Raw genomic sequence first — 15225 nt, forward strand, 5'->3', positions numbered from 1 at the left:
CCCCTGGGGGGCGTGTCTCGCACAGCCCCGCCCCCGTCGGTGACGTCACCGCCGCTGCGCACGGCGCGCGCGGCCGCAGCCCTGAGGCGCCGCCGCCGCCATGGGGAAGAAGGCGCGGGCCGCTCCCGGGCGCCGGCCCATCCTGCAGCTCTCCCCGCCCGCGCCGCGCCGCGACGAGGCGGCGGGACCCGCGAGCGAGGGRGGCGACTCGGGTTCCGAACCGGGTAAGGCGGCGAAAGGCGGGTGGAAGTGAGGGGCGCTTTGTTGGCGGGGCGCGGCCTGGTGCGGCCTAGCGGGGCCTAACGGGCCGGGGGACGCTGAACTGCCCTCCCCCGCGACACTCCTTGCCTGAGCTCCCCGTAATTGACGCTTCTGCCCCGCAGATGAGCCCGAGACGGTGGCGGAGCCACCCCGCAACCCTCCCAATCCGCCGCCTCCTGTTCCCGCCGCCGTCAAGGCCACAGGTAAGGGAGCGCCCTGGGGTGAGACGCGGGATTAAATCTCCTAAAAATATTGTGGGAGAATCTCAGGATTTAGGGGTGAAGCGGCCATTGTTGCACAACAGTGATAAAAAAAATGGGTGTGTTCTGTTTCTAAACGGGACCTTTTGTCTTTAAATGAGGGTGTTTTGATCCTAAATGTAAATTTTTGTCCTAAATTTGGGGGGATTGATTCTCAAATACTATTTTTTGGGTCCCGTGTGACCACAAAAGTGGTTTGTTTTTTTTTTTTTAAGTCTAAAATGTGGGGGGTTTGATCATAGAAGTGGCTTTTTGTTCTAAGTTTAGTGGTTTTGATCTTAAACGTGGACGGATTGGGGTCTTAAGTATAGGATTTTGGTCCCTAGTGTGATTTTTTTTTTTAATCTATATCTGGAGTTTTGGTCCTAAAAGTRGGGGGCTTTGAGGTTCTAAATTGTTTTTAGAGGTGCTAAATATGTGTTTCCTTGTCCTAAGTGTTGAGATTTTTGTCTAAATCTTGGGGCTTTTTTTTGTGGGACTGTGTCTCTCTCTCYATAACCCCCTATTCTTAGTACAGAGCAATTAGTCACCTTTAAGTACTATGTTTAAAGGAAGATAATTAACCCTTTCCTAAATAGTTCACTTTGGGGCTGGAGTTGTCTCCATTTTAATTATTTTAATTGTTCTGTTATTTCCCAAGAAGCAATTACTCATGCTTAAGTGCATTTTCTTGCTGATTCTTCCTCTGACTCCCCCCAAGCTGACTGTGCCACTTGTACAGGGGCTGTTCCCCCTGGGMTGACAGTGGGGAGTTGGGTCTGATGCCCTGCAGAGGACTCCCCYGAGGATTCACTGTGTGTTCTGCAGGAGGTTTGTGCCTGTTGGGTGCCTATGCTGACAGCGATGATGAGGAGGGTGAGACCCCGGAGAAGCCGGCCCGTTCTGCCGATGCCAACGGCAGCAATTCCTCTGACATCGACAGCACCCTGGCAAACTTCCTGGCTGTGAGTGCCATGGGGGGTCTCCTTGGGAGGGAGGAGTCCCAGGCATTGTCCCCATCCATTAAGAACTTTGATTCAGCTCGGGATTTGAAGCTCATAGTGTGATGCTGTTTTTACAGGAGATCGATGCCATCACGGCCCCTCCACAGCCCGCTGAGCCCACCACTGCCTCCTCTTCCTCCTCCTCCTCCGTGCCACCCCCTACTCCCCCCCGCCCCGAGCCGAAGGATTCGAGCACGGGTGCATCCTCGGGCACAGCCAATGGCGCAGGCTCAGCAACAGCCCCGGAGTGGCAGTACGACACCCAGTGCTCTCTGGCTGGAGGTGACTGCCATTCCCATCTCCAAAAGGGGTGCTGACAAATGGGGCACTGGGAGAAGGGAGTGACAGGCTGTCCTTGTTGCCCCTGCAGTGGGAGAGCTGGAGATGGGCGACTGGCAGGAGGTGTGGGATGAGAACACGGGCTGCTACTACTACTGGAACACGCAGAGCAATGAGGTGACCTGGGAGCTGCCACAGTATCTGGCAACGCAGGTCCAGGGCCTGCAGCACTACCAGCACAGGTGGGTGAAACCTCCAGAATGTTGCCATGTGGGATATTGTCCCAATCCCAGCCTTCATTCCYTCTCTTCTTCCTCAGCAACACCGTGGCAGGCACCAACGGCAGCTTTGTGGCAGCCACGGAGCCGTTCCCTCAGGAGAAGGGAACCCCAAGCAGTGCTGGCCGTGGGACTGGCCTCGGCAAGCGGGAAGTGAAGAAGGTCAGTCATGTGGGTTCTGTTGCCATGGGGTTTGTAGGCACCTCCTTGGGCTTCCTTGGAAGCAAGTGGGATACTCTGCTCCATCTGCAGCCCTTAGAGGGGCCTGGCAGCATGGGCTCTTTCACTGGCAGAAAGCTCACAGGATCCTCATCCTGCAGGAAGTGAATGAGGGTGTGCAGGCTCTCTCCAATAGCGAGGARGAGAGGAAGGGAGTGGCTGCTGCCCTCCTGGCCCCGCTCCTGCCCGACGTGGTGAAGGAGGAAGAGGAGCGCTGGAGGAGGAAGGTGATCTGCAAAGAGGAGGTTGAGCCACCTCTGGAAGAGGAGGCGAAAAYGGAAGAAACACCGGCTGCCCCCGAAGAGCCAGAGCCCAGCAGGGACCCCCTGGAAGACACAGGGCAGGAGGATCTGTGCAGTGTGGTGCAGTCAGGGGAGAGTGCGGAGGAGGAAGAGGAGCAGGACACGCTTGAGCTGGAGATGGTGCTGGAGAGGAAGAAGGTAAGGGGGAGGCATTTGTTCTGGGAATGGGGTCACATATGTAGCCACAGCATTGCTGGGAATAAACTGGGATGTCATGTCTTGGCAGGCAGAGCTGCGTGCCTTGGAGGAAGGTGACGGCAGCGTTTCGGGCTCCAGCCCGCTTTCCGATGGGAGCCAGTCAGCCTCGCAGGATGCATCTCGCAGGCTGGCCTCCAAGCGAGGGAAATGGAAACTGTTTGTGGGAGCTGCCAGCCCCGAATCTGCCAGTCGAGGCTCCAGCAAAATGGGTCAGGAGAGCCCGGAGGCRGGAGAAAAAGGTAATTGGAAAGGCTCCATTCAGAGGGAGGAGCAGGGGGTCTCCTTTCCCTGAAGACCCACAGAGCGAAGCTGGGAAGGGCTGTGAGGTACGTGTGCCGGGTGGGGACAGGCTGAGGGGTAGCTGTGTCACAGCCCAGCCTCATTGGGATAAGCTGTTCTCCTTTGCTGCATTCTCTCCTTTATCCTAATTAACCACATAAGGAGRAGAGTGCTGTATTCAGTGGTTTCTTGGGAGAAGAACACAAATAACAGCTGCCTCACATCCCASTGCCTTCCAGTTCCTCCCAACATCACAAATCCAGACTGTGGTACACTGGGAATTGTCACATTCCACTTCTGAAGTTCTGTTTCTGAGCTGCCTGATACCAAATTCCAGACAGCTGAAGTGTCCCTGGAACCACTCCAGGGTCCCACACTCTGCGTATTGAACGTAACTACAGCCCTTGTGGCAAGGCAGCCCCAGTTCCTGTGGGGCTCGTTTGACTCCAGGTATGTGTGGATGTATTGGTCATACACAGCTACCTTTCGTGCTGTTAGATCCTCCAGAGCTATGCTTCCCAAAATCATCAGCTRTAGCATTTTAAGGAACACTGTGCATAGCAGATCTGGGACTCCCAGAYAGGAGAATGTGGAATCATTCAGGTTGGAAATGCCCTCTGAGGTCATGGAGTCTAGCTGTTCMTCCAGCACTGCCAGGGCCACCRCTAACTCATATCCCCAAGTGCCACATGCATGTGGTTTTTAAATCCCTCCACCACGGCCTGGGCAGCCTGTTCCAGGGCTGTAAAGCCCTTTCCATTAAGAAWTTTTCCCCAATATCCAACTYAAACCTTCCCTGGCACAACTTAAGGCTGTTTCYTCTAGTCCTGTCACTTGTTCTSTGGGAGCAGAGCCTGAGTCCAGTCTCCTGTCAGGGCATTGTGGGGAGCAAGAARGTCYCCCTGTGCCTCCTTTTCTCTGGATGTGCCAATCCCTTCCCAGCACCAGATTTGTGTGCCTGTTTTAAGACAAAAAGCTTAACGAAACTGCTTTTCCAAGGAAAAACTGGTACATAAGTGCCTGGAGCAGGCTGTGTCCTGCTGGAATAGGAGCTGCCTGTGCCATCCCAGGTGCAGGGCCCTGAGGCACCTCTGCTTCGGGCAGGGGCATGAGCTGGGTGACAACTCTGCCATTAAATCAGTGATGTCTTTTTTCCGTAGGAAAATTAATGGTTTTGGAAAGCCAGAGGGCTTTCCAAATATCCTTGAAGCCATCTCTTCCAAGCAGTGCCAGTTTCCACCTAAACCTAGGGAACAGCGAGTGTCATTCAAAAATAACCAGTTTAAATTGAGTACCCTTCTGCTGGACCATGATTTAGGGTGGTATCCTGCCTTCCAGCACCAAGACATACTGGAAATTGGGGTTCCTTTCACCAGAGGGCTGTGGGATTCTGTCACAAACTTCCCTCCCTGGAATTGGTTGCTTGGACAATGAGTTAGTCATCTGGAGGYAAAGCCTTCTGGGCTTGGCAGCTTTTGATAATTAACTCTTCAGTCTTTGATAATTAAGTTCTTTAATACCTAGTAGCTSCTATTGACAGATTATTAAACTGACAGATTTTGGGGGTTAGTGTCTTCCTGCTTCCCTGATGCCCCATATTCCAGGCCTTGCCTCATTGCCACTTAGCACTATAGCAGCTCCAATCCTCCCCTTCCCATGTTATCCTTCTGGAAGGATCCCCACCATCAAAACACAGAGCAGTGACTTTCTCTCCTTTTTAATTTCAGGCTCTTTTGCTGGCTCCGGTGGGTCCTAGCTCTATCCCACATTGGCTTTGGTTCTGGGTGTAGTGTCCAGGCAGCTGCTAGCACTGCCAGGGTGATGGTGGGACAAGGACTGACCTGTCCTTCCTTCTTCTGCAGCCCCGAGCATGGAAGAAACCGATCCGAGCTCAGACAAAGCGGCAGAATCTGAGGAGCCCCAGGAAAAAGCAAAATCACAAGGGGCTCCAAAAATGGAAGAGGAGGAGCAGGACCTAAAGGTATGGAGAGGCAGAGGTGCATGTCCATGAGATGAGGGATGTGATGGGTGCTCCAGCTGCCAGCAGGGACAAGGGACGCGCTGGCTCCCCAGCCACCTCTTCCCTATGACCACTGGAGCTTTGGGCTTTGGATTTGACCCACCTGAAGCTTTTAAAGCTCATATCCTGGTGTGGCTGTGGGAACAGCTTGTTAAGGAAGGGCTGTGCAGGACTGGGACAATACCCCTTCTCCAGTAGGATTCAGCAGCAAAAGCTTGGATCAAAGGAGGGTGTGGGGGGGCAAAGACTGAGCCCTGGGTGTTGTTGTGACAGAGAACAACCAATTTGATCTTGACTTTGTTTTCACCAATAATGATATTCCAGTCCCTGGCCCGCTCAGTCGTCCTGTTTCCAGGCTGAAGACTTCTCGTCCGTAATCTCTCCGTTTCTTGAGGCTGACGGTACCACTCTGCCCTTCACCCAGCATTACTTTTAGATGCAAACTTGGGAAGCCTTGGGGTTTCCACAGCATCCTGCTGATAGTTCTTCTCTGAGCCTTGGTTTGCTCCTTTGGCCACACTRGATCAATTCCCTGGTCTATAGCAGAGCACCAGGCTCTGGGGCAGTGTAACAGAGCAGTAGGGGAGATCTTTCTCATTTGTCCTTTGGTCCACATGTCACTTCTTACCCTGAGATCTCCTGCAGGATGAAATTTGGCTCTGGAGTAATTCTGTGACATTGGGAAATGTCACCTCCCTGTGGCAGATGGGGAATTGCTGGCTCRTGGTGGAGCCTGAGTGGAACCTGCAGTGAGAGTTGCCCATCCCTGTCCTTATTTCCCACCACTTAATTTTTCTGGTGTGAAAGGGAAGGGCTTTGGTGCTGTCCTTGTGAAGAATCCCACATCTCTTCCATAAAACAACTCCTTAAATGATTTTGAGATGTGACATTTCCAGACCAAAACTGAGCCTTCTTCAGTAGTGCAGCATTCATTTGAGACCTGATTTTTAAATGAATTTATTTAAATTAAAAGAAAAAAAGCCTGTGGCAGGGCCAGACTTGGTGGTCCCCTGTGCTGTCCCCTCCCCTTCCAGTCCCAGTGGGCGCTGTGACGGACCRTGTGGTGCTTTTCCATGCAGGATTCCCTTAGAGCTGTTGGAGGAATGCCGGCTCCCTGGGTAACTGGTACCGTTTGCTCATCGGGTTGGGATCTCTGGTTACAGGAGCTGCGCCGGGGCCACCGCTGCCAAGTCACCCTCTGCTCCAGGATGTTCCCTGGCTTCTCCAGAGCCACGTTAACATGGGAATTCATATCCCTGCCTCAGGCTTCTCTAGGGCTTGTTTGTCTGACCCATCTCTTCTCTGGAGACAGATGCTGCCTTTGGAACTTTGGTGGAAGTTCCAAAGCCTCTTCTGAGGAGTGAAGCTAAAAATAGACATTTTTGGGGTYCTCCTTAAAGCAGTGGTGATGCCTCTTGCAGTCATCCCTATTCCTTCTCCTGATTCCTTTCTGGCTTGTGACTGCTTCCATGCAGTGCCCCTGGTCAGGGGGATGTACACAGGGATCCCCGTGTCCCCAGGTTGAAGTTATACTCCCATGGGACCCTGGGGCTGAGGAGCCGTGGTCGCTGAGGGCTGACCTGAGTTTTGATGTAGCTGCTGCCTCTGGAGTAAATCCAGAGCTGTTACCCCTTTCCGGTGCTTTCCAGCTAGTTCCTCTGGAAAGCCATGATTTACAGAACCTGGAATGACATCCTGGCCCGTTTATTTGGGAAACATTCTCAGATTTMACACTTCGTGCTGTAGCAATGGTTCTGCTGTAACTCCAGAGCACTGGAGCAGCCTGAGCCCATGCTGTCCTTCTGCATGGAGTCGAGCGCAGTCTGTGGAGGAGCTGTCACCCAGCCACCCACACTGCTCTGTCCCTGGGGTGCAGGACATAGTGGGACTTAACAGAGGGGGTGACAGGCATGCCGGGTCAGGGTGGCATGTCCCAGTCCCTCTGGGCTGAGAGGCTGCAGGCAGTCCCGAGCAGTGTTTCCCAAGAGCCGCAGGGCTGCAGCCACCCGGTGCCGCTCCCGAAGGGCGGCTCTTGACTCTGCCCTTTCTCCTGGCAGTTTCAGATTGGAGAGCTGGCAAATACTCTGACTAGTAAATTGGAGTTCCTGGGCATCAACAGACAATCTATCTCCAACTTCCACATGTTGCTGTTGCAGACAGAGGTAACCGAGCCTTCGCCCCTCGCTCCGGCCTTGTGTTCTGGAGCGGATCGGATGCAATCCGCCGTCCGAGCGCCGGTGCTGCGTGAGCCACGTGGTGCCTYGCCACGCAGGGCCCTCCCTTCTTCAGCGGGGGGAGAGCGTGGCTTGGTGCGGAGGCGGGGTGTCTTCCTCCTGGCCCCCTGTGTCCCGTGCYGGAAGGGAGCCTCCTGATCCTCGAGTCCCGTCCCCCCCGGGGCCGCTGGCAGCCCACCTCACCGGCTTCCCCCGGTTCTTGCCCTCTAGACCCGCATTGCAGACTGGCGAGAAGGTGCTCTCAATGGAAACTACCTCAAACGCAAACTCCAAGACGCAGCCGAACAGCTTAAACAATACGAAATAAACGCCACCCCTAAAGGCTGGTCCTGCCACTGGGACAGGTACGCGCTCTCCTCCTTTCTCACCTTTCATCTCTGACATCTCAGACATGATTTGTGACCATCAACCACCTGACGACGCTGGCGCCGTCCCTCTGGCAGACTGAGAGCGGCTTCTGTTAGTGCTGGGCAGGCAGAGAAACATCCGGCACTCGCAGAGTTTGGGCTGGCCGCCAAACTGGAGGATCCAAACGGAGTGCCCAGTGCTTTGCGACGGAGCCGATTCCCTGACGGACAGAGCTGGTTGTGCCTCGCGAGTGTCCAGCACTGTTGAGGGCGGGCCTGGGGGGTCGCGCATGCGAGAGCTCTGTGAACTTTGCAGGATCTCTGGATCAGCTCTTCTGACCAACAGCTCTTCCAAAGGACAAACTTCACCTCACCGAAGGAATGAAGAACAAGATTTCTGTCTCCTGCCAGCAGGTCAGACCCAAACATTTCTTTGTCTATTTGGCTTTCTTGATTAATTTTCCTTTGTTTGAAATCTTTGCTCTTTTGTTTTTCAGCTCCCAGATCCGCTCCCTCTCTCTAGCATTCACTGTGTGTTTGACACCAAGAATATCATAAAAAACTCTGCGCACCACGGGGTAGGGGGGCAGCCGCTTCCCTCCATTGGGCTGTTCCCCGGTGCCTCTTCTCGAAGGGCGACTTTCAGCCAAGGCCATACTGAAAGTCCCGATGTTAGCGAGACGTCGCCGGCGTTCCTGGCCCCCCCCCCTCCCTCGGAGTGGGAGGCTCAGGGCGACGTTCCCGCAGCCAGCAATAGCAAATAGCTTTGAGCGAGTCGGCTCGGGCCTCTCCTGCCTCTGTCCTCAAAGTTGTTTGTTGCGTGTGGGAGAGCGGCAGCCCCGCTGCACGAGGGTCTCCCCTGCGAGAGCGCACTGCTGTCGTGGGCAGGCCCACCTYGGAGTGTCAGGGGCGGAGAAGAGAAGCTGAAGCCTCCTTCTCTTTCTTGTGATCTAGGGAGCATAGACGCTATTTCTATGTTAACGAGCGCTCGGGAGAGTCACAGTGGGAGTTCCCCGACGGGGAGGACGAAGAGGAGGGACAGCGAAGCACCGACAGAAAACCTGATGGTCCTCCAAAGCCACCTCCCAAAGACAAAGGAGAGCATGCCGAGGAGCCCACTGAGCGTCCCGCAGGTACRGATGGGGGTGCAGGAGGTTGCTGGCAGTGGGGGGTCCTAACCCCAGAAAGGGGTGTGGGGGGCCAGGGCAGTTTGTGGGCAGGAGCAGGCAGCACAGTGTGTAGGCTGGGTGTTCAAGCCCATGTCAATGTGTATTCTTCAGGCTCCCTTTGTAAAGAATCCTTCTCAGGCCAAGTTCCTGCTACGTCTCTCATGCCGCTCACTCCATTTTGGACTCTGCTTCAGTCCTCTGTCCCTGTYCTCCAACCTCCCTTGCCTTTGGAAATGCCTCCGCCGCCTCCGCCTCCCCCAGACTCACCCCCGCCACCTCCACCGCCACCCCCACCACCCGGAGAAGATGGGGAGATCCAGGAAGTGGAGATGGAAGATGAAGGGGGYGAGGAACCACCTGCCCCAGGAACTGAGGAAGATGCTCCCCTGAAGTCCCTGGTGCGCCCTGCTGCCAGCAGCAGCCAGGTGAGCAGTGAAACCAGGGCTCTGCTAATCTCAGAGTGTGAGAGTCTGGGAAAGGGCTGTGTAAGGATGCTCCTGGCTCAGCACTCACCTYGGCATTCTCTTCCCAGGCTGCTGTTGATCCAAGCCCAGCTCCGCTGCTCTCGGCCAAGCCGCAGAAGAGGAAAGCCGTGGAGATGAGCCCGGGGCTGATGCAGCGCACAGCCACTATTGGCAGCTGCCCCGTCATCTACAGCCAGCCCCTGATGGCCACGGGCAAGTACCAGCCATCRGCCGTGCCCTTGGCCTCCCTGAGGCCGCGCCAGCGCCTCCAGAGCGAGATCCAGGGGCGTCCCAACCTCCGCATGGCTCCGGGCCATGCTGGCTCTCAGCCCACGGCACTGGGGCTGCAGTCTGGCTACCTGGGTGTGACAGGACCTGCCACACCTTCYGTGATGGGATACTCAGAGTGCGCTGTGCCCATCAGTCTGGCCACCACGGCAACCACGCAGCCGGCCCCGGCACGGGGAGCCCTGCCCGCCACGGGCGCTGCACCCGAGCAGCCGCCACCCCCTCCACCCCCACAGACGCCCCCGCCGCCCACCCCCAAGGCGCCGCCGCCACCGGAGAAGGAGAAGCCGAGGAAGGGGCGCAAGGACAAGGTAGGCCGGACGGGTGGTGCCTTGCTGGAACCATTCCCCCTCCTCRCTTTCAGCTGCACTCACCTCAGTTCTATTTGTGTCACAGGGCAAGAAGGGCAAGACGAAGATGCCATCACTGGTGAAGAAGTGGCAGAGTATCCAGCGGGAGCTGGATGAGGAGGAGAATTCCAGCTCCAGYGAGGAGGACCGGGAGACCACAGCCCAGCGGCGCATCGAGGAGTGGAAGCAGCAGCAGCTGATGAGGTACAGACCCTATGGCTGGTGCTAGGACACTTCCTCATGCCCTGTAAAGGTGGGGGATCCACGGGAGGGCCAGCTGGGTGCTGACATSTCGCTTTATCCCTGCAGTGGCATGGCAGAGAGGAATGCCAACTTCGAGGCGCTGCCAGAGGACTGGCGTGCGCGGCTGAAGCGAAGGAAAACCACCTCAAGCACATGAGGCGCACAGTGCTGCGCACTGCTCTTTTTTTTTTTTTTCTTTTTTTTACAGATGTACAGTTCCTTTGACCATTGTCCAATAAATTGTATCAGTTTGGGAAGTGTGTCGTCTTGGTTCTGCTGAGGGCAGGTGGTTGATGTTTTTTTTACAGATGTACAGTTCCTTTGACCATTGTCCAATAAATTGTATCAGTTTGGGAAGTGTGTCGTCTTGGTTCTGCTGAGGGCAGGTGGTTGATGGAAATAGGGAGCACAAGAGACTCTCTGTGATCCATGAGAGCTTGGGTAGGGAGTGTGGATTGTGGAGGGCAGGAAGGCTCYKCAGAGGGATCTGGACAGGCTGGATTGATGRGCCAAGGCTAAAGGTGTGAGGGTGAAGAAGGCCAGCTCCTATGCTTGGGTCACACTAGCCCTGTGGAATGCACCAGGCTTGGAAAAGAGTGGCTGGAAAAGGCCCTGGGGGTKCTGGTGAGAGCAGCTGAACATGACCTCAGGGATTCTCAAGTGGGCAAGAAGCCAATGGGACCCGGGCTGTCCCAGCACTAAGGTGGCCACAGACCTGGACCACTCTCTGTCCCCTGTTGTGGCCCTGCTGAACCACCTCCAGTCCTGGGGGCAGTTCTGCACCCCTCATGGCAAGAGAGGCACTGAGAGGCTGTCCAGAGAAGGGAAGGCAGCAGGGGGAAGGGTCTGGAGCACCAGGAGGAGCTGGGGGAGCTCAGGCTGGAGAAGAGGAGCTCAGGGGGGTCCTGCCTCTCTCTCCACAAYTCCCTGACAGGTGRGTGCAGCCCCCTGATGGGTGGTTTGGGGTCTGCTCCCAGGGAACAAGGGACAGGACAAGAGGAAATAGTCTCAAGCTCTGCCAGGGGAAATTCAGGTTGGACAGGAGGAGGAATTGTCATGGAAAGTGGTGTCAGGCATTGGAAGGGGCTGCCCAGGGAGGTGGTGGAGTCCCCATTCTCTGGACTGGGTGACAATATGGGCATCGAGCATAGATTGTACTCAATGATCCTGGAGCTCTTACCCAACCTTAATGAGTCTGTGAAATCCCTCTGGCTCTTTTCCCAGTTCTGCTCCAGGACCGCCCCGTCCCTCTCTGTAGCTCAGCAACCGCGTCCTGGCCCAGCCCCGGCACTGCCACTGCTGTTSGGGGTCTCCCGGGGCTCTGGCAGCCATGGAGCCGGCGGGGCGCTGCGCTGCCCAGGGAGGGGAGGGCGCTCCGGCGGGGTTTGGTGGGGGGCAGACCCTGAAGCCCTATGACAGTTTCATCCGCACCCACCTGCGCTTCTATGGCTACTTCCGAGGTGAGCCCTGGCCGCGTCACTGTGTCCCCTCCTGTCCTTGTCTATGTCCCCTCCTGCCCCCTGGCTGCAGCGCTGCTCTCCCCAAGGCCAGAAGACAGGCAGGGAAGAGACTGCCATGTCCCCGGGGGACCCCTCCGGGCAGCATCCCAAGGCATCCACCCGGGGCAGTACCGACCCTGGCTGGCAACGAGGTCCTGGGCATGAGCCAAACCGTGAGTGAGACCCCGCAGCCCCTCAGAGCCCCCCAGTACTGCATCCTCCCAGCAGAGCAAGTGTGGTGGGAGGGCCTCCCCCTGTCCCTGCCTTGCTTTTGGGGRATGCTCCTACCTCACCACACTGGAGACCCCCAGCTCTTCCCATGCTCTTGCAGCCCCCGGGGCACCGGAGCAGACGCCCCACCGGAGCAGGCCRGCTCCCTCAGGGCAGCCCTGGAGGTCTCCAGGAGAACCACGGGCTCTCTTCTCCCTCCCCGCTCCCCGATGGCCTGTGGAGTGTGAAGTCATCCAGGAGATGATCGAGCACATTGGTGAGGAAATGCTTCAGCTGTTCTCCCCGCCTCGCCCCTGTGCCAGACCCCTGCTGTGCCCATGGCATTTGTCTCTGTGACACCCCCCGCCTCTCCCAGAGTGGGTCCCCCCCGAACCAGAGCCCTTCTGCCCAGCCACGGACGCAGAGCAGGCCCCAGACACTCTCAGTGAGGAGCTGGGCACCGTCGTCTACCACTGCAGCCCAGGTACCAGGGCACGGGCAGCATCCTCTTGCTCTCCCCAGGCCCCCACCACTGTCCCTGCTCCCCCCCACAGCACTCCAAGGCTCCTGCTTCACCCGTGCTCGGGTYGGGGGGGCCCCGGGGCCTCTCTCCTCACCGGCAGCTCCCTTGGAGGGTCCCCAGGACACCACGCTGCTCTTCGAGTCCCGCTTTGAGAGCGGGAACCTCCAGAAGGCCATCAAGGTGTAAGAGAGGGGCTGGAGGGCACGGTGGGACAGTGTCAGGCTGGGATCCGGAGCGCAGCCCTTCCCTCCACACAGGGGTACCTACGAGTACGTGCTGATGCTGCGACCGGACCTGTACACGGCCAAGCACACCCAGTGGTTCTACTTTCGTGTCCAAAACACCCGTCGGGAGCCGCTCTATCGTTTCACCATCRTCAACATGGCCAAGCCCAAGAGCCTCTATGGCCAGGGCCTGCAGCCGCTGCTCTATTCCCAGCGGGATGCCCGGAGCCACGGCATCGGCTGGCGCCGGGTCGGGACCGAYATCCGCTACTCCCGTGGCGGTGCGGGGGAGCAGCCGGCGTTCCGGCTCAGCTGGACGGTGCGCTTCCCACACGACAGTGACACGTGCTTCTTCGCCGCCTGCTACCCCTACACCTATTCCGACCTGCAGCGCTACCTGCGGGCGCTGGCGGCCGACCCGGTGCGCTCACGGTACTGCACAGTGCAGACGCTGTGCCGCAGCCTGGCCGGCAACGCTGTGTACCTGCTGACCGTCACCGGCCCTGGCGGCACAGCCGGCAAGAGGGTGGTGGTGGCGAGCGCCCGTGTGCACCCCAGCGAAAGCGGCGGCTCCTGGGCCATGAGGGGATTCCTTGATTTCCTGCTGAGTGCCCATGCCGACGCACAGCTCCTGCGGCGCCTCTTCGTCTTCAAGGTGGTGCCGATGCTCAACCCCGACGGGGTGGTGGTGGGCAACTCCCGCTGCTCCCTGGCGGGACGGGATCCCAACAGGGCCTATGGGATGGTGCTTCCCGGCCGCTTCCCTGGCGTGTGGCACCTGCGGGCCATGGTCCAGAGGTGAGGTGGGCGCGGGGAACCGGAGGGACAGGGCTGCTCCTGCGGTGGTGCCAGTGGCCATATCCTGACGCACGCAGGGTGCTGGCGGAGCGGGAGGTGCTGCTGTACTGTGACTTCCACGGGCACAGCCGCAAGAACAACGTCTTCATGTACGGCTGCGATGCCAGCGGGGATGGCTCCGGGACACGGCTGCGCCAGCGCCTGTTCCCCTTGATGCTGAGCAAAAACGCCCCCGACAAGGTGGGACACGGACACCTCAGAGCCACGGGTTGCGGTGACACCAGAAACACAGCCACCGTGCCGCTTCCTGAGGGGTTTGGGACCCCAAACCTGAAGGGTTTGGGACCCCGCTGATCCTGGGCCCCCCCAGTTCTCCTTCACCAGCTGCAAGTTCCAGGTGCAGAAGAGCAAAGAGAGGACGGGCCGGGTCTCCATGTGGCGCCTGGGCGTCTCCCAGAGCTACACGCTGGAGGTGGCTTTCAGTGGCTCCACGCTGGGTGAGGGGCTGCTGTGGCCACSGGGACGGTCCCAAGGGGGTGGTCCCAGGTTGGGGAGCTGTCCTTGTTTCCTTGTCCCTGTCCCCTCCAGGCGGGAGGAGCTTCCACTTCAGCGTGGAGGACCTCAAGTCGCTGGGCCGTCTCCTTTGTGACACTCTGCTCGATTTCTGCGACCCCGCGCCTGCCAAGGTGGGGTCAGACTCAGCCCAGGGTGACCTAGTGCCACTGGACTGTGGTGACACTGGTGCTGTCCCACAGCTCCAGCAGTGCCTGGCAGAGGCGGATGCGCTGCTGCGGCGGCAGATGGGCCACAAGCCAGGCTCTGGAGGCAGCTGGAGTGATGTGTCCCCCTCAGAGCTYGAATCCAGGTATGTCACCACCTGTAGCCACATCATCCTGTGTCACCTGTGGTGCCAGTGGGGGCTGCAGGTGGTTCTTTCTCCACACAGCACCAGTGGCTCYGACAGCTCCTTATCTGAYGGGAATCCAGATGACTTCCACAGCYCAGATCTGCCMGTGAGTTCCCGTGTGCCACCAGTTTTGGGGTGCCAGGGTGGCACAAGGTGACAGAGGGTGCTGATGTCCTAGCAATTTTGCCATCTGGCACAACTGGAGCCACGCAGGAGGAAGCGCCTGCRGAGACGGGGAGTGAGGAATACCCTGCGCCGGACAGCCTGGAGCCACACCAGCATCCCGGTGAGCCCGGAGCCACTGCAGTCCATCTGAGGGGACAGTCCTGCAGGGACACTTGTCCCCAGTGCTGTCCCACCCCTCAAGTGGGTCTGACCCCCTCCTCCTCCCAGGCCAGGACCCGCAGGTATCCAGCTCTTCCTGGTGTCCAGAGTGGAGAGAAGCCCAGAGCAAGCTCCAGTGTCACCTTTCCCAGGACAYCTGGAGCAGGGAATGGCCACTGTGCCACCATGGGAAGGCATCAGCTGGACAGTGGCACGAGTGCTGTGTCACACCGCCGGCCACCACTGAGCTCCSGCCACTGTGGTGGCACCAGTGACCRCTCCCGGGATCCGGCTGTGGGAGTGATTCTGGGGCCATCGTGGCAGCAGAGTGGGCGCAGGCCTGGGGACCAGGCACGTCCCTTCAGTGTCCCCACAGTGGCTTCACGCTGCTATGCCTGTGCTCGGCAGTAAAGATGCTGCCACCTCCATGTCGCTGCCTGGTGCTGCCTGTTCCTCAGTGTCCCTTGTCCCCCAGCCCGGCCAGAGGYTGCTGGCACTCAACCCTGGGCCACTGTGGTGTCAACCTACACCTGTGGTGTTACCTTGGGCCCTGCCGCCAGGGTGTC

The 15225-nt window shown here is 58.1% G+C and overlaps 2 protein-coding genes across 2 annotated transcripts; both read left to right on the forward strand.

Annotated features, from left to right (window-relative positions):
* Nucleotides 1-65: 65 nt before the first annotated feature.
* FNBP4 (formin binding protein 4) lies at nucleotides 66-10425 on the forward strand. The gene is made up of 16 exons (XM_057382614.1): nucleotides 66-224; nucleotides 384-464; nucleotides 1329-1465; nucleotides 1582-1786; nucleotides 1875-2025; nucleotides 2103-2223; nucleotides 2382-2720; nucleotides 2809-3019; nucleotides 4922-5040; nucleotides 7137-7241; nucleotides 7524-7657; nucleotides 8615-8793; nucleotides 8941-9254; nucleotides 9362-9892; nucleotides 9978-10135; nucleotides 10241-10425. The coding sequence occupies exons 1-16, from the start codon at nucleotides 101-103 to the stop codon at nucleotides 10329-10331; spliced, it is 3000 nt and encodes a 999-aa protein (XP_057238597.1). The 5' UTR covers nucleotides 66-100; the 3' UTR covers nucleotides 10332-10425.
* A 1079-nt stretch (nucleotides 10426-11504) lies between these two features.
* AGBL2 (AGBL carboxypeptidase 2) lies at nucleotides 11505-15070 on the forward strand. Its single transcript, XM_057382663.1, has 12 exons — nucleotides 11505-11634; nucleotides 11721-11846; nucleotides 12005-12160; nucleotides 12260-12367; nucleotides 12438-12588; nucleotides 12664-13428; nucleotides 13506-13668; nucleotides 13799-13925; nucleotides 14017-14293; nucleotides 14375-14453; nucleotides 14541-14621; nucleotides 14729-15070. Exons 1-12 carry the CDS (start codon nucleotides 11505-11507, stop codon nucleotides 15068-15070), a joined length of 2505 nt encoding a protein of 834 aa, XP_057238646.1.
* The last annotated feature ends 155 nt before the right edge of the window (nucleotides 15071-15225 follow it).

The sequence above is a fragment of the Malurus melanocephalus genome, unplaced genomic scaffold (genome assembly GCF_030028575.1).
Source record: "Malurus melanocephalus ecotype Western Australia unplaced genomic scaffold, MMel_1.1 scaffold_577, whole genome shotgun sequence".
NCBI lineage: Eukaryota > Metazoa > Chordata > Aves > Passeriformes > Maluridae > Malurus > Malurus melanocephalus.